The sequence below is a fragment of the Bombina bombina genome, chromosome 6, assembly GCF_027579735.1.
Source record: "Bombina bombina isolate aBomBom1 chromosome 6, aBomBom1.pri, whole genome shotgun sequence".
Taxonomy (NCBI): Eukaryota; Metazoa; Chordata; class Amphibia; order Anura; family Bombinatoridae; genus Bombina; species Bombina bombina.
This window is the reverse complement of record NC_069504.1, coordinates 441,711,122-441,730,403: the sequence shown is the minus strand read 5'-3', so window position 1 is coordinate 441,730,403 and position 19,282 is coordinate 441,711,122. Positions and strand designations below refer to the sequence as shown.

Sequence of the window (19,282 nt, the reverse complement as noted above, 5' to 3'; positions counted from 1 at the left end):
TAGCATATGCCCCAATAGGAGCTGCAATGTTATCCCCAAATTTGGCAACAATTGTATCCAGGTGGATATTCCGCTCTTGTATGCTATGTGATTGCTAGCAACCACGCTCAGAACAGACTCCGCCCGCCGACGCGTTTCCGTCACTGTAACGTGACTTCGTCGGCGGGCGGAGTCTGTTCTGAGCGTGGTTGCTAGCAATCACATAGCATACACGAGCGGAATATCCGCCTGGATACAATTGTTGCCAAATTTGGGGATAACGTTGCAGCTCCTATTGGGGCATATGCTAGACATTAGAAAATTCGTTGATACTAGTAAGACGAATGACAGCCTTATAGTTACTGCCCCGCAACATAAGTATAGTCCAATCTGTATCTGTATCCACTACAAACAGGGTCACCTCTTTTTATTGATATAGACTTAGAGGACTATGATATTGACCGGTAGCATTGGATATAATAATTGTATGCTGCAATGTGTGTGTGATATATAGAAAGCTGTATATAGGGAACTCAGTCAGAAATCGGCCGACTCTGTTAAATCAGAGCGGTACGCAGGTAGGAGGTCGCCTTTGAGCGCACAGCCTTATAGACAGTGTGAAAACTGTTGGGAATTGGATTGATTGTGAATTACAAAGCACCTTACCTCTCTTGATTTGCCTAATACTAGCTTATTACAACGACACGCCTTTACAGACTCTATAGCCCCTTTTTTATTTTTAATATAGATGCTATTTAAAGGCAATTGACTGATAGAAACTGGCAGTGGAATTCCCATGTTTCTTTAAGGCCTTCATAGTATCTCTTTTTAAATTGTAGATAGATACTGTATTGCTTAAATCCTATTTGTGGGGACTGGAAGGAACTATACCCAGACTCTTTTTGAACTATAGTATCTACCTATGGTAATGTTTGTCTTTGCATATTTGTTAATAAAGTGTTAAATTTTAATATTTCTTCTAATTCCAAAAAAAGAAATATGGAATTTAGAAATCAAATTAGCATTCCAAGATTGAAATCATAAAGTTCTTCTAGCTAAAATAGCTAAAGACATAGATTAAACCTCATTTGCGAAAATATCAAAAAAATTACGACACAAATGAAATTATTAGCATGTTGATCAACTTAACAATGCTAAACAAATCATAATCCGATACTTGTTGCACTAAAGTATCCAACCAGAAAGCTGAAGCAGTTGCAACATCAGCCAAATAAATTACAGATCTAAGAAAAGTACCTGAAAATAAATAATTTTCCTTAAATAAGATACAAGTTTCCCAAGGAAAAAAATAAATACTATCTGCTATAGGAATAGTAGTAGGTTAGCAAGAGTAGAGATAGTCCCATTAACTTGAGGGATCTTCCTCAAAACTTAAAACTAACTGCCGGCAAAGGATACAATTAAAAACCTTAAAGAAGGAATAAATTAAATTTGCGGCCTATTCCATTCCCTAGTATCAGGAACTGGAAAAAAAAACTCTGAAGAAACCACAGAAGGTTAATAAGCAGAATTTAAATGTTAGCTACTCTTAATCAAAAGAACTAGTTACTTCAAATATCCAAAATAATCAACACCTTTTCAACAAAAAACGAATGTACTCTATTTAAAAAATAAAAAAGTAGATTTGTTAGTGTCAATATCTGATGAAGAATATTCTGAATGAGAAAACACACCATCAGAGAAGGATAATTCAGTATGTTGTTGGTCATTTAAAACTTCATCAACTAAATGAGAAGTTTAAAAAAGACCTAAAAATTTTATTAGAAGGCGGGATAGCAGACAAAGCCTTTCTACTAGAATCAGAAAAATATTCTTATAAATTCCTAAATATATCTTGTACATAAGATGTAAAAAGAATGGCAATATATAAAGCATAAATACGAATGGACTCTGCATGTAAAAGTTTATCATAAAAAATTATTACAAACCATAGCTAAATATAAACATTCATAACATTAAAATAAATTAACTTAGCTTTGGTAGGACTGATATCAGTCATCAGGAATCCCTTAGTATTTTCTGATACAGGAACAGCTTTTGAAATATCTTGCAATATGTAATAGAAAAAAAAACAACATATAAAGCAAAATTATCAAATTCCTTAAATGACAGTTTCAGGAATGGGAAAAAATGCAAAACAAACAAGCCTCTAGCAACCAGAAGCAACAAAAAAATGAGACTGAAATAATGTGAAAAAAGTGGCGCCAAGTATGACGCCCACATTTTTTGGCGCCAAGTAACACGCCCACATTATTTGGCGCCAAGTATGACGCCCATATTTTTTGGCGCCAAAAATGATGCCCACATTTTTAGGCGCATAAAAAAGTCTGTAACACACATACGTCAAAAAATTACTCAACCATGTGTAAACTTCCTGTGTCAACTATGGTGCCGGAAATGACGAAATTTTGCGCCAAAAAAGTTCGCGCCAAAAATGACACAATAAATTGAAGCATTTTCTGCCCCCGCGAGCCTAACAGCCCGCAAGGAAAAAAGTCAATTTGAAAATTTTTGAAGGTAAGAAAAAATATTTATTCATATGCATTTCCCAAAAATAATGAAACTGACAGTCTGAAAGAAGGAATACTGATTAACCTGAATCATGGCAAATATAAGTTTAAAACATATATTTAGAACTTTACATATAAAGTGCCCAACCATAGCTTTGAGTGTCATAAATAGAAATAAGATTTACTTTCCCCAAGACACTCATCTACATATAGTAGATAGCCAAACCAGTACTGAAACGAGAATCAGTAGAGGTAATGGCATATAAGAGTATATCTTCGATCTAAAAAGGGAGGTAGGAGAAGAAATCTCTACGACCGATAACAGAGAACCTATGAAATAGATCCCCTAGAGGAAGACCATTGTATTCAAATAGGCAATACTCTCTTCACATCCCTCTGACATTCACTGCACTCTGAGAGGAAAACCGGGCTTCAGCCTGCTGCGAAGCGCATATCAATGTAGAATCTAGCACAAACTTACTTCACCACCTCCATGGGAGGCAAAGTTTGTGAAACTGAATTGTGGGTGTGGTGAGGGGTGTATTTATAGGCATTTTAAGGTTTGGGAAACTTTGCCCCTCCTGGTAGGAATGTATATCCCATACGTCACTAGCTCATGTACTCTTGCTAATTACATGCAATAAATATAATATTTAGAAAATGTAAACGAATATAAGAAAACACATTTAATTTTACAAAATGTTTACAAATATATAACCTGCATATGCTTTAAAAAAGGGAACATATTTGGAAGGATGCTACCTCTAGTGACTATACGAAAAAAGATATAACTTTTTTAATGGGGCATTAACACACTAAAGGCTAGATTACAAGTGGAGCACAAAATATCACTTTCGCGAAAGTGATATATGTGCTTCACTTAGTAATACCAGCGCATGCAAATGTATTACAAGTTGAGCGCAATGTGAACATGACCTTGTGTTTGCATTGCAGGGAAGCATTGTGCTCATGAGATCACACTTGCATAGGCTCCAATGGGAGCCTCGTTCTCATGCCATGATACAAGTCATGAGAACCTAGCACAGCAATTGTTAAATATATATGCATATATATTTATGTGTTAATATGGTTAAATATATATATTAACACAAATATTTATGTATATAAGCATATACACTCACGGCCACTTTATTAGGAGCACCTGTTCAGTTGCTTGGTAACACAAATTGTTAATCTGCCAATCATATGGCAGCAACTCAATGCCTTTAGGCATCTAGATGTAGTGAAGATGACATGCTCAAGTTCAAACTGAGCATCAGAATTTGGAAGAAAGGGGATTTAAGTGAATTTGATCATCAGAATTTGGAAGAAAGGGGATTTAACTGAGCATTAGAATTTGGAAGAAAGGGGATTTAAGTGAATTTGAACGTGGCATTGTTGTTGGTGCCAGATGGGCTGGTCTGAGTATTGCTGATCTACTGGGATTTTCATGCACAACCATATCTAGGGTTTACAGAGAATGGTCAGAAAAAGAGAAAAAAATCCAGTGAGCGGCAGTTGTGTGGACGACAATGTCTTGTTGATGTCAGAGGAAAATGGGCAGACTGGTTCGAGATGATAGAAAGGGACTCATTACAACCAAGGTATGCAGAATACCATCTCTGAACGCACAACATGTCGAACTTGATGCAGATGGGCTACAGCAGCAGAAGACCACACCGGGTGCCACTCCTGTTAGCTAAGAACAGGAAACTGAGGCGACAATTCGCACAGGCTCACCAAAATTGGACATTAGAAGATTGGGAAAAAACGTTGCCTGGTCTAATGAGTCTTTATTTCAGCTGCTACATTTAGATGGTATGGTCAGAATTTGGCTTAAACAACATGAAAGCATGGATCCACCCTGCCTTGTATCAACGGTTCAGGCTGGTGATGGTAGTGTAATGGTGTGGGGGATATTTTCTTGGCACACTTTGGGCCCCTTAGTACCAACTGAGCATCATTTAAATGCCACGGCCTACCTGAGTATTGTTGCTGACCATGTCCATCCCTTTATGACAACAGTGTAACCCATCTTCTGATGGCTACTTCCAGCAGGATAATGCACCATGTCACAAAGCTCAAATCATCTCAAACTGTTTTTTTGAACATGACAATGAGTTCACTGTACTTCAATGTCCTCCACAGTCATCAGATCTCAATCTAATAGAACACCTTTGGGATGTGGTGGAACCGGAGATTCGCATCATGGATGTGCAGCTGACAAATCTGCAACAACTGCGTGATGCTATCATGTCAATATGGACCAAAATCTCTGAGGAATGTTGCCAACACCTTGTTGAATCTATGCCATGAAGAATTAAGGCAGTTCTGAAGGCAAAAGGGGGTTCAACCCAGTACTAGCAAGGTGTACCTAATAAACTGGCCGGTGAGTGTATATAGTGATAACACAGCTCCCCATAGACCGCAATGTAAAAGCACTTTTCAGTGCTGTTTTTTTTTTCTAACACCCACACCCACCAACTTTAACCCCATAAAACTGCTTTGCGCATTTTGTTTTTATACAATTTAAGATGCTATTTTTTTTATTTTTTTTTAAATGTATCCCTGGTTAATTTTTGGAGCGCTAATTGCTACTGCAAGATCATGGTAGCAATAACCAGCCACTTGTAATGGCTGGCTATTAATTGCATGCCCATAAATGGACGTGCGATAAATTAGTGCTCCACTTGTAATCTAGCCCTAAATTAATGCTAGATAAAATAATTTATTCAGAACAAAGGTTAGCTATAGAATAATATGCAGACAGATATATATATTTTAAATATTGAAAATAATAAGGGTAAATTTTAGTGTACGTAAAGCAATGATTGCCATCATTTTTTTTCTACAGAGGTCAATTAGGGACAACTATAAATGGGTCTCTATAGTATACAACCAATAACTGTATTGAAAAGAGCAGTGTTAAAGACGGAGATATGAAATCCATTTTTTTTTTCTTTCAGATAGAAACAATTCTCCAATTTACTTCTATTGTTTATATTAACAATATTCTTTTGGTATCCTTTGTTAAAAAAAGTATACCTTGGTAGGCTCAGGAGCTGGGAGCTAGCTGCTGATTGTTGGTTGTATATACAGGGAGTGCAGAATTATTAGGCAAATGAGTATTTTGACCACATCATCCTCTTTATGCATGTTGTCTTACTCCAAGCTGTATAGGCTTGAAAGCCTACTACCAATTAAGCATATTAGGTGATGTGCATCTCTGTAATGAGAAGGGGTGTGGTCTAATGACATCAACACCCTATATCAGGTGTGCATAATTATTAGGCAACTTCCTTTCCTTTGGCAAAATGGATCAAAAGAAGGACTTGACAGGCTCAGAAAAGTCAAAAATAGTGAGATATCTTGCAGAGGGATGCAGCACTCTTAAAATTGCAAAGCTTCTGAAGCGTGATCATCGAACAATCAAGCGTTTCATTCAAAATAGTCAACAGGGTCGCAAGAAGCGTGTGGAAAAACCAAGGCGCAAAATAACTGCCCATGAACTGAGAAAAGTCAAGCGTGCAGCTGCCAAGATGCCACTTGCCACCAGTTTGGCCATATTTCAGAGCTGCAACATCACTGGAGTGCCCAAAAGCACAAGGTGTGCAATACTCAGAGACATGGCCAAGGTAAGAAAGGCTGAAAGACGACCACCACTGAACAAGACACACAAGCTGAAACGTCAAGACTGGGCCAAGAAATATCTCAAGACTGATTTTTCTAAGGTTTTATGGACTGATGAAATGAGAGTGAGTCTTGATGGGCCAGATGGATGGGCCCGTGGCTGGATTGGTAAAGGGCAGAGAGCTCCAGTCCGACTCAGACGCCAGCAAGGTGGAGGTGGAGTACTGGTTTGGGCTGGTATCATCAAAGATGAGCTTGTGGGGCCTTTTCGGGTTGAGGATGGAGTCAAGCTCAACTCCCAGTCCTACTGCCAGTTTCTGGAAGACACCTTCTTCAAGCAGTGGTACAGGAAGAAGTCTGCATCCTTCAAGAAAAACATGATTTTCATGCAGGACAATGCTCCATCACACGCGTCCAAGTACTCCACAGCGTGGCTGGCAAGAAAGAGTATAAAAGAAGAAAATCTAATGACATGGCCTCCTTGTTCACCTGATCTGAACCCCATTGAGAACCTGTGGTCCATCATCAAATGTGAGATTTACAAGGAGGGAAAACAGTACACCTCTCTGAACAGTGTCTGGGAGGCTGTGGTTGCTGCTGCACGCAATGTTGATGGTGAACAGATCAAAACACTGACAGAATCCATGGATGGCAGGCTTTTGAGTGTCCTTGCAAAGAAAGGTGGCTATATTGGTCACGGATTTGTTTTTGTTTTGTTTTTGAATGTCAGAAATGTATATTTGTGAATGTTGAGATGTTATATTGGTTTCACTGGTAAAAATAAATAATTGAAATGGGTATATATTTGTTTTTTGTTAAGTTGCCTAATAATTATGCACAGTAATAGTCACCTGCACACACAGATATCCCCCTAAAATAGCTATAACTAAAAACAAACTAAAAACTACTTCCAAAACTATTCAGCTTTGATATTAATGAGTTTTTTGGGTTCATTGAGAACATGGTTGTTGTTCAATAATAAAATTAATCCTCAAAAATACAACTTGCCTAATAATTCTGCACTCCCTGTATGCCTGTTATTGACTCACCGGTGTGTTCAGCTAGCTCCCAGTAGTGCACTGCTGCTCCTTCAATAAAGGATACCAGGAGAATGATAAAATAAGTAAATTTGAAAGATGTTTAAAATTCTATGCCCAATCTGAACAAGAAAAAAAGTTTCATGACCCTTTAAGTCTGGAGTGTGTTTTTAAATTACAGGTAAAAGGAGAAAATAAATAATTGTAAAATATAAATAACGTATAGAACATATTGTTTTTTTACTATATATGATTACACATTTTATATTACATTTTCAAAATATTTAATGCTTTAATGATTTGAAATGTAGTAGTTGTGACGATAAAAAAGTAAATATATATCCTATAGTATCCTATTTAACACTGCACTGACTATTTGGTTTTAAACACATTTAAATCAGTGAAGGAAATAAAGATCAATTTCTTGAAATATAGTACTCCTTTGTGCAGCAAAATAAGAAGCACAGCTTCAATTTATCATATTTCCCTTAGCCTTTATAAAACATTTATTATGGACAATTGTATCAACATGGATGACTTTTCTGTGCTTTTAAATTTAAAACTACATAAAAATGTTTTGTCAAATATAATTCCATATGTATATTATTTAAAGGGACATGACAACTAAAAAATGTGTTTCATGATCCATTAATACCACAAATTTACTTTTATTATCAAATTTTCTCCATTCTCTTGGTATATTTGTTGAAGAAACAGCAATGCACCACTAGGTGCTAGCTGAAGACATCGGGGCCAATTTATCAAGTGCCGGTTGGACATGATTCACTATAGTGAATCATGTCCGCCCGGCATCAATAAATTCCGACATCATATGCTGCCGGCATTAACATCGCACAAGCATTTCTTGTGAAAGGCTTGTGCAATGCCGCCCCTGCACATTTGCAAGCCAATCAGCCTCTAGCAGGGGGTGTCAATCATCCAGATCGGAATGATTGCAGTCCACCACCTAAAAGGTGTCGGAGAAGTTAAGGAGTATCGGTCTTATGCCCACTGTTTCTTAACTTCATCGTGCTAGCCAATTGCAAGAGGCATATATGTACAGCCACCAATCATTAGCTTCCTGTAGTAGACTGTTGCTCTTGAGCCTACCTAGGTGTGCTTTTCAATAATAAATACCAAGAGAATGAATTTAATTGCATAACAGAAGAAAATAGGAAACTTGATTTTCATTCCATGTTTTATTTGAATCATGAAAGGTTAATTTTAACTTTTTTGTTCCTTTAATATTCTAAAGCATTACAAAAAAGATCAAAGAACAAAATAATTTTCATAGACTTACATACCTGTGAGATATTCCAGCACAGCAGCCATGTAAACTGGTGCCCCAACACCAATTCTATATTTAGGATGCCCTTTCTTAATGTAGCGTAACATTCTGCCTACTGGAAATATGACTCCAGCCTTTGCAGATCGAGAAGTTTTAGTTGTCTTCTTTTTACCACCTCTGCTTGACATCTTGGTTGTAATTGATCAAACTGTGAGAATATAGAAATAATGTCAAAATCATCTGAACAAATACAGGGAGAGAAAAAAAATTACAGCCATAAAACAAACACACATGCTATGTTGCCAAAAGTATGTGAATAATATTACCAATTATTGAGTTCAGATGTTTCACCCACACCCATTGCTAACAGGTACATACAAGCTAGCACATAGCCATGAAATCTCCATAGACTAGCAATGGCAGTACAATGGGTTGTACTTAGGAGCTCAATTACTTTAAACATAGCAATGCTATAGGATGCCACCTTTTACTGTGAAGTGAAAGCATCTAGGAACAACAACAGCCCAGCAATGACGTAGTAGACCACAGAAACTCACAAAGCAGGACTGCCGAGTGCTGAAGTGCATAGTATGTAAAAATCACTTATCACCTCACTTCAGAGTTGCAAACTGCCTATGGAAGCAACATCAGCACAAAAACTGTGCATTAGTAGCTTCATGAAATGGGTTTCCATCACATTAACATGCATAATGTCAAGCATCGGCTAGAGTGTAGTAAGTAAAGCACACCACAACTGGGCTCTGGAGCAGTGGAATTATATGCTATCTGGAGTGATGAATCACACTTCCCTATCTGGCAGTCTCAAAGAAGAATCTGGGTGTGGCAGATGATAAGAATTCTACCTACCAGAATGCAAAGTGCCTATAGTAAAGTTTGGTGGAGGAGAGATAATGGTCTTGAGCTGCTTTTCAGAATCTGGACTAGACCCATTGGTTCCACTAAATGGTCATTTTAGGGATACTGGATACAAAACCATTTTAGAGAATTGGATGCTTCAAAAGTTGTGGCAACAGTTTGGGGATGACCCTTTCCTGTTTCAGCATAACTGTGCCCCTGTGCACAAAGTGAGGTCCATGAATTATGATTGTGCATGTTTTGTGTGGAGGAACTAGAAAGGCCTGCACAGAGTGGACATTATTGATAATGTGGGATGTAAGTAGTTGGTAAAATTTAGCAGCAGACACAGAAGAAGAAGAGACAAGCAAGTAATAAGAGCTGAAAACTAGTTATGCTTAAAGCAGAGAATAGGACCATAGAGTAAGTAGCATTCTAATGAGTATGCAGGGGTTGATGATGAATACACAATTTGTTAGTCCTAGAAGTAGGGGCAACTTTGTCAAAGGCTGAGGTTTATGGAGAGTTGTAGGCTGCTTAGTGCAGGAGAGAAATTAGATGGTGGAGAGAAGGGTTTAGAGAGTTTGAAAAATGTTAAAGGTCTCTGAATTTTATATTTCTGTGGAATTTGATGGTGGGAACTAGGTTTTAGGAGTGTAATAGGCGCAGTGATGTTGCATTTAAAGAGATGATAATTAGATATGGGGAAAAGGGAATTAAAGGGCAAAACAGAATGACAGTGGCTACAGATCAGATAAAGAGAGTGTCCATCCTGATGTGTGGGAGTGTCAGTCTGGACATGAGAAGGTAAGCTGGAGAAAGTGTTATACTCCAGGGGCAGTGGGATTGTCAACAGGGATGTTGAAATCTCTAGTGAAGACAGAATTGTCAGAGGAGAGAAATTAGTGAGATAAAGTCACCAAAACATTGAGTTGGAGAATCAGAGGGTGATAGATAGAACGGATTTATGTAGAAAAAGAGAAGAGAATAAATAAATAATGTGAGCTTATGTATCATTACGCGCGCAAGTGGGCGTGTAATGCCCGCCCCTTCTCTCATGCGACCAATTGTCAATCACAAAGAGCAGTCTAATGACATTGTGGGAAGCAGGCTTGCATATGAAACCTGCCCCACAAGGGCTACGGAGCAGCTTTCGCTGCTTAATACATGGAGCCCAACATATGAATTTGAGAGTGCACAAGTGAAGTGCTAACCTTGTATAGACAAGGACTAGATATTAGCTTTTTGTGTTTTTAAGTATTTTATAAGACATACATTGATAAATGAAAGTGCAACTGTGACAAGGTCAGTGTCCAGGATCGGAGGAGATATTACCATCGACTAGTAGTAGAAGGGCTGAGAGTGACAGGAGGTGAAATAAAGATTAGGAGTATTGAGAGTGTTTATAAGATTTGGTACACAGTTGGGAAAGAGGGCTTAATTGTGTGTTTAGCTCACAGTAACTGACTTGAGAAGTACCAACAATATTAATTTGTTTTTGTTTATACTTATACGTGTGTATATCTTTATACTTCCCATGTACTGTAGCAGCCAAATTTTGAGGAGAGTGGTCACCTTGTGGTTGGGGCCTGGGATCACTGTCAGTGCAAAACCTTTAGAGGTGAAATTTATTTTCAAAATAGCAGATTGAAAGGGATATAAAGGGGCAAAAAGAAAAATGTTCTAATATGTTAGTGCATTATAATATTGCACTATTGCTTGTATATAACGGTGTGTTTAACCCCTGCAGGGGTTAAAGTCACTTCCAGAACATCACTGAACTACTTGGAACTAGCTGAACACATCTGGTGAGAGAGTGAGAGTGAGTATGAGAGAGTTAGAGAGTAAGAGAAAGAAAAAGAAAAAAAGAGAGAAAGAGCTCTAGTATTATTTGTTTTTGATATTGTAACTATATGCCAAAATATATTTGGACCTGGTTGTCCTCTGTATGGTTTTCTATAGTGGTTGAATTGGTAGCTAGCTTAAATAATAAAAACTTTTTCATTAGAAAATTCCTTTGAGTCCACAGTCTGAAAAAATTGCATTTATCCTGTCAGATGAGAATTGGGAGGCCGAACTAACAGCTACCCTTTCTATGTCTAAATTTAAAAGAGAGTCAGGATGAAGAAAATACTACACTTAATATTTATGGAGCATTTAAAGACTACAAAAAAATTCTTGTTAAACAGGTAAAACTCAGGGCAGAGACATCTAGCCTAGAAAATTACATTAAAACAAGATTATACCTAGGTGACTCAGACTTGATACAGGCACTAACTTAAGAGAAGATGAAGGAGTGGAGGAGTTCATGGAGGACTGGAATTCCAGTTTATCTGAGTGTTCCATTGCCCTGATGAACAAAATGGTGATATTTAATGAGAGACTAGATAAAAACCAAAGCATTAGTTGAGGAGTCTTTAAAAAACTTTGAAAGTAACCCCAAATTTGCTAAATTAAATGAGGATGTAAAAGAACATATAGCAAGACTACAGACTGATATAAAACTCAGAAAAGGTAAAAAAACTATCAAGAGATAATGATGACTTTAGAAACAAGAAAGTCTATAGCTATCAGTCAGTATGAGGGTCATATGACTCAGGGACTGATGGCTCAGATATCGAAACCGACCAGAAAGCCAGAGTTGGCTAATCTTTTCTTTCTTTTTCAAAGGTTTCTGTGAAGAACTGTGTCTTCTCATACCTTATAACTGTCTACATGCCGGACAGCGGAACAGGTAAGTGCTTTTTCTTCCAGTTGGGGAGACCATGCACTTAACAAATTAAAAGACACTGCTTTTTTATTGGGACATAGATAATCCTGTTGTATGGGTTACACTGGGGTATGAAGCAGGCACTGTAGCATGTGTGAGACTAACATTTAAACTCTTTTAAAAAGAAAGGGTAAAATGTTTTATTAGGCTTTATTTTCTGACACATATTTACTTGAAAAAACAATACAAGTTTAAACTTAAAGTAAGGCTGAATTTTATATTTCAGAAGCTTATTCATTTCCCCTTTGCTTTAAAATAAACCGATGCAACATTTTAAACTTTCCAGTTTTAACAAACAGTTATTTCTGGTACTCAGTATACCAGGAAGTGATTTTTAGTGCCTCTCTGTGTCGCATCAGTAATTTGAGGAAAACTGTTTTTTTTATCCATTTCTGGGTGTGAAGGAGTGAAGGTCCTTAAGAAATTCGAACCAGTTCCGTTGTCGTCTGGAAGGATACCGCCTCTCTCAACTCCAGAGAGAGGCAGTATCCTTCCAGACGACGACAACGGAACTTCAGTCAGAGTCAGGAGGGGCCCTAAGTGTATCGACCACCAAGGTTTCGGGGGCGCAGGGGATTTTAGAATCTCCTGAGACCGATCTATAGGTAGTTAACGTGTCCTCTTTTAAACTTAACCTTGCACATGTGCTTAAGAAAGGACTGTCCTTCTGTCCGACTAATAATTTAGACAGATTCAAATTTCTTAAGGACCTTCATTCCTTTGCAAGGCATGTAGTGTTATCTCAGATTATGAAAGGAAAAAAAAAAACTTGGTAGAAGATGTAAGCCTGTGTAAAGAGGAAAGGTTTGCTCTCTTAGATTTGGAAGAATTTTTGACAGAATCAGATGGAAGTGACAGTGTCCTATCGCAAAATGAGGGGGATGTTGTTCAAACAAAGGTCTCCTCACATTTTAGATCTAAATCTCAATTCATGCCGCAATTAACAATGGTACCAGCTGTAAATATCTTTATAAGACAGGTGGAAAAAGACATACAAAAATTATCCATCACAGGAATAGTAAATGGCAACCTCACTAAGGCGGAAATGAGGGCCTTGAGTGAATTAATGAGTGCTAAACAGGTGGTCATAAAACCTGCAGTCAAGGGTGGGAACCTAGTCTTGTGGGATTAAATGCGATATGTACTTGACAAAACTCAATACCAACTCCCTCATAACCCCATTTCCTCTCTTCAGTCAGAGCTGTTCAAGATTCTCAATGATGCCAAAATTGATGGGATCATTGGCTATGTTGAACTTAAATACTTGTATCCTGAATTTCCCATTATACCTGTTTTCTATTGTATCCCAAAGATACATAAAAACCTTACTAATCCCTTAGGATGCCCCATCATAGCTGGGATAGGCAGTCTTACTGAGAATTTAGGAAATTATATTGACTTCTTCCTATGGTCCCCCTTTTTTTTTTTTTTTTTTTTAAATAATTTTGTATTGAGATTTTAGACAAATACAACAAAAGACTTTTGTCCATTTACAATAACAGGAACTATACATAGTATATGCAGGTTGATATAGTATATAATAAGCTTTACAACAAGTTTGTGAAACTAAGGAGTGTGCATCTGTAATAACTCCTTTGTAGGGAATAGAAAATATATTGATGAATAAGCACTTGAAAGAAAATCCCTCTATATATAATGATCTATGACTTTGTAGTAGGGTATGATAAAACGTTTTCAATTGTAGGATTACAAATGACATATCTGTTAAACACCAATGAATAAGTGGACTAGGCTTAGTGAAATCTCTTTTTTGATAAGGTTAATATTTAGAATGTAATGATAGATAAAAAAAGAATAAAAATAAATTTGGGGGGATATCAGCAGACAAAAGCTGCTCAAAAGTTATGGGGGTAAGGGGGGGACGTGTTCATGGGATTTTTTTATTATATTATTATAATAGGGCTTATTAGCAAGTACGTTTATCTTGGGGTCACTATAGAACCAATGTAATGTGTAAGTAGAGGGCTAACACACATTTAAGAGATGTTCCATGAATAATTCGGAGTCATAGAAGATATATAGAGCCATAATCTGTTATTCAAAATATTATTCATATATCATCAAGAGATAGTAACATGAGTTATTGCCTGGGAGATGTTAAAAGTATGCATATTGACAGAGTACAGTGGATAACTACAATAACAACTAGATATCCAGATCACAATGAACATGTACAAATATAACAATAACACAATATGGAAATATACATAAATAAAACCTTGGTGTTTTTAACATATGTCCCTCAAGGAATTAGTTTAATTTTGACTAGACTCTTGGATATTGCTAAACTGTTGTCATAGGCAAGAGGAACTATAATATTAACATTATAAAGTAGTGTGAGGAAGAGATATGGAACTCTGTTAGGGGGTCGCTAACTCTAGAAATGGGGTGTAAAGATTGAATTCTACTGTGGGTTATCCAGGCTATAAATGTGTACCTAGTAATCGTTATGAAGGACCTATGAATAGCATGGTGATGTATAGCTTACTAAAGGGTATCCTAATGTTTAGGTATGTAATACTCCCAGAATAGTGGTTCCTTTCCACAGCTATATATTTTAAGTAGATGAATAAAGGATAGCTAATGGATAAAATATTCTGAGTAGGAGTTACAGTATTCAGGAGAAGCCAAGCACCAGTATACTCCCTTCATCTTTTAAAGCATAAACCTTGGTAGTAAACCTATATTGTCAATTCTTTTTTTATAATTTTAAACCTCCGGGGAATATGTACATCTCACTCTACGGAGTTGTTTAATATGAGCATCTTATTGGAGAGAGAGTAGTCCACACCCACCATCTCGGCTGCCGATAATGGAGTCAAGCCACCCCATCCACCAATTAAGCTAGACACTTATACATCCAAAAGAGTTATCCCTTCAGTTATACTAATGAGGAATGTACAAAATGTGGACAGTATAATATGCACTGGATATACAATGGTAAAGATAAATGTACACTATATACTTGACTAGCTCAGGTACTAACTAGGTTATTTTAGAACATGTATAGTAATGTAAGAAGTGTATTGCTTTATTAGATTTGTGTCTAAGGTCAGAGTTTGTCTATGTATTCAAGCTGTAATATCTCAAGGGGCTATATATTTGTTTGGAGGGAGACACAAAAGCTCTAACCAAGTACAACACAACCCTATAGTAAGAATGGTAACAACCCCTGCTTAGGGAAATGTTACTGTTTAAACTGATAAGGCTACTATTAGGAGATGAGATGCGACTAATCAACTGTTAGGGTGAGACAGTAAATATATAATGACAGTATTCTATGGTCTCAATGCTCTCACTTGGTATCTTAAGTACAAGCTATTGAGGCTATTTCAAGCCTATTAGAGAGCTTATGGTTTTAACAAGGATGAAACTAGGGTGTTTCTCATTTAGTAAGAGATATGGACTTGTGTATATAGACAGTCAAGTCGCAATAATTACTGTAGTAAGTAGTGAAAAGGGAGTGGGGTCGGGTCCCGTATCAGGCTTGAGTTCAATGTAGAAATATTTAGCCCAATAAATGGATATAACCCATAGGCTTTTTAATAGTGAGGGCTTTAGCTGCAGGAGTAAATTATTTACCCAAATAACATATTAAACACTTAAAAATAAAACATATTTATCTGCCCTATAAATTGCTTGGTATCCAAAACCATTATCATAATATATTGATCCCAGTAGTATTCTTAAACGGGATTATTTCAAGGTTCCCGCATCACTAAAAACTATACATTAGGGCTAAAATGAAGTTTTTCCAAATTCCAACCCCACACAAGTGTACCACAAGGGTTTGTTATCTATACGCCAAGTCATATTCCCTAAGTAGAGGAGGTGATCATAGTTCCCTGTACTACATCAAAATACCATGGCTCTATAAAATATATGTGAAATATTCTAAAGCATACAAAGTTAGTTAATCTGTAAGTACCTGTGTACCTGGATCTTAACTATTTGCATGGAGGATTATAGTGCACCAGGTCATAAACTACTTCAGACAATAACAATATCTATGACACATAAAATCATTTTGGGAGACCTAAGGCCCTTTTCTCTTGTAAGGTGTATCCAGTCCACGGATTCATCCATTACTTGTGCGATATTCTCCTTCCCAACAGGAAGCTGCAAGAGGATCACCCACAGCAGAGCTGTCTATATAGCTCCTCCCCTAACTGCCACCTCCAGTCATTCTCTTGCAGCTCTCGACAAGGGAAGTAGCTAGAGAGATGTGATGAATTAGTGTAGTTTATCTTCAATCAAAAGTTTGTTATTTTTAAACGGTGCCGGCGTTGTACTGTTTTTTTTACCTCAGGCAGAAATTAGAAGAAGAATTTGCCTCAGGTTTTTGATGATCTTAGCAGGTTGTAACTAAGGTCCACTGCTGTTCTCACACATAACTGAAGAGTATGGGGAAACTTCAGCTGGGAGAATGGCCTGCAGAATTAACTGCCCTGAGGTATGTTCAGTATATTATTTTCTAGAGGATGATAAGAACTAGAAAATGCTGACAGTGCCTGATATCGTTAAGGTAAGCCTGATTGCAGTGATTTAATAAACGACTGGCATCATGCTTGCAGTAAAGGGTAATTTTCATATTACTTTCTATTATGGCTTAGCATGTAAAATGTTTGCATATATATATAAAGAAAGTTTTTTTACTGAGGTGATAAATCTTTATTTGGGGCCTAGTTTCCACATGGCTGTTATTTTACTCCTAGGAATAGTTTTTTAAGGCCCTCTGACTTTGAGTGCATGGTGGGAGGGGCCTATTTTCACGCTCTAATTGCGCAGTTGTTTTTACATTCTGAGACATCCAGCTTCCCTGAAGGAGTCCCCTGACATATTGGATCTCTGTAAAGGGTTTTTGTGCCTACAAAAGTCGTTTTATGGGAAGGTAGGAGCCATAGTAGAGCTGTGGCAGTTTGCTTGTGACTGTTTTAACGTTTTTTACAGTTTTTCTGCTTCGTTTTTTAACCTGAGGGGTTAATCATCCATTTGCAAGTGGGTTTTGCAGTTTTTGTGTTTGTTTTTTTCCCTTAAAGGCACAGTACCGTTTTTTATATGCTGCTTTTTCACATTAATTAAAGTGTTTTCAAAGCTTGCTGGTCTCATTACTAGTCTGTTAAACATGTCTGACATAGAGGAAACTCCTTGTTCATTATGTTTAGAAGCCATTGTGGAACTCCCTCTTAGAATGTGTACCAAATGCACTGATCTTACTATAAGTTATAAAGATCATATTCTGGCTTTAAAAGATTTATCACCAGAGGAAATTGACAAGGGGTAAGTTATGCCGACTAACTCTCCCCATGTATCAGAGCCTTTAACTCCCGCTCAAGGGGCGCCAAGTACATCTAGCGTGCCCATTGCGTATACTTTACAAGACATGGCGGCAGTTATGAATCATACTCTTACAGAAGTATTGTCCAAACTGCCAGGGTTACAAGGAAAGCGAGACAGCTCTGGGGCTAGAACAAATACAGAGCTCTCTGATGCTCAGGGAGGTTTTAGCAACTCTGGATGACTGTGACGCCATTGTAGTCCCAAAGAAATTGTGTAAATTGGATAAATACTACGCAGTGCCTGTTTACACTGATGTTTTTCCAATACCTAAGAGGTTTTCAGAAATTATTATTAAGGAATGGGATAGACCAGGTGTACCGTTCTCTCCCCCTCCTGTTTTTAAAAAGATGTTTCCCAAAGATGCCGCTACACGGGACTTGTGGCAAACGGTCCTTAAGGTGGAGGGAGCAGTCTCTACTCTAGCGAAGCATACAACTATCGCTGTCGAGGACAGTGGTGCTTTTCTAGATCCAATAGACAAAAAATTAGAGGGTTACCTTAAGAAATTTTTTATTCAACAAGGTTTTATTCTCCAGCCCCTTGCATGCATTGCCCCTGTCACTACTGCTGCGACCTTCTGGTTTGAGTCTCTAGAGGTCTCTAGAGGTCTCGAGAGGCTTCTCAACATTCCCTTCAAGGGGCAGACCCTATTCGGGCCTGGACTGAAGGAGATCATTTCTGATATTACTGGAGGAAAAGGTCACGCCTTTCCTCAGGATAGGTCCAACAAATTAAAGGACCAAACAGTCTAATTTCCATGCCTTTCGAAACTTCAAGAGTGGCGCAGCTTCAACTTCCTCTAATACAAAACAAGAGGGAAATTTTGCCCAGTCCACGCCGGTCTGGAGACCTAACCAGGCTTGGAACAAAGGAAAGCAGGCCAAAAAACCTGCTGCTGCCTCTAAGACAGCATGAAAGATCAGCCCCCGATACGGTAACGGATCTAGTAGGGGGCAGACTTTCTCTCTTTGCCCAGCCTTGGGCAAGAGATGTCCAGGATCCCTGGGCGTTGGAAATCGTGTCCCAGGGATATCTTCTGGACTTCAAAGCTTCTTCCCCAAAAGGAAGATTTCATCTCTCACAATTACCTGCAAACCAGATAAAGAGAGAGGCATTCTTACATTGTGTTCAAGACCTCCTAGTTATGGGAGTGATCCATCCAGTTCCAAAGGAGGAACAGGGGCAAGGCTTCTATTCAAATCTGTTTGTGGTTCCCAAGAAAGAGGGAACCTTCAGACCAATCTTAGATCTCAAGATCCTAAACAAATTCCTCAGGGTCCCATCCTTCAAGATGGAGACTATTCGAGCCATCCTACCTATGATCCAGGAGGGTCAATATATGACTACCGTGGACTTAAAGGATGCTTATCTGCACATTCCGATACACAGAGATCATCATCGGTTTCTCAGGTTCGCATTCCTAGACAGGCATTACCAGTCTGTGGCTCTTCCCTTTGGGTTAGCTACGGCACCAAGAATCTTTACGAAGGTTCTGGGGTCACTCCTAGCGGTCCTAAGGCCGCGGGATATAGAGTAGCCCCTTACCTAGACGACATTCTAATCCAGGCGTCGAATTTTCAAATTGCCAGGTCCCATACAGACATTGTTCTGGCATTCCTGAGGTCGCATGGGTGGAAAGTGAACGAAGAAAAGCGTTCTCTATCCCCTCTCACAAAGAGTTTTTCATTTTTCTGTAGAAATGAAGATTTACCTGACAGAGGCCAGGTTGTCAAAACTTCTAAATTCCTGCCGTGTTCTTTATTCTACTTCTCGCCCTTCAGTGGCTCAGTGTATTGAAGTTATCGGCTTAATGGTAGCGGCAATGGACATA

The 19,282-nt window shown here is 38.0% G+C and overlaps 1 protein-coding gene across 1 annotated transcript in view; it reads right to left on the bottom strand.

Annotated features, from left to right (window-relative positions):
* The window catches only part of LOC128663062 (core histone macro-H2A.1), a 136,087-nt gene that overhangs the window by 94,008 nt on the left and 22,797 nt on the right, over nucleotides 1-19,282 (bottom strand). The window contains 1 exon segment of the mRNA XM_053717203.1: nucleotides 8,482-8,673. Within this exon segment, the coding sequence (XP_053573178.1) occupies nucleotides 8,482-8,653 (172 nt within the window). The 5' untranslated portion in view covers nucleotides 8,654-8,673.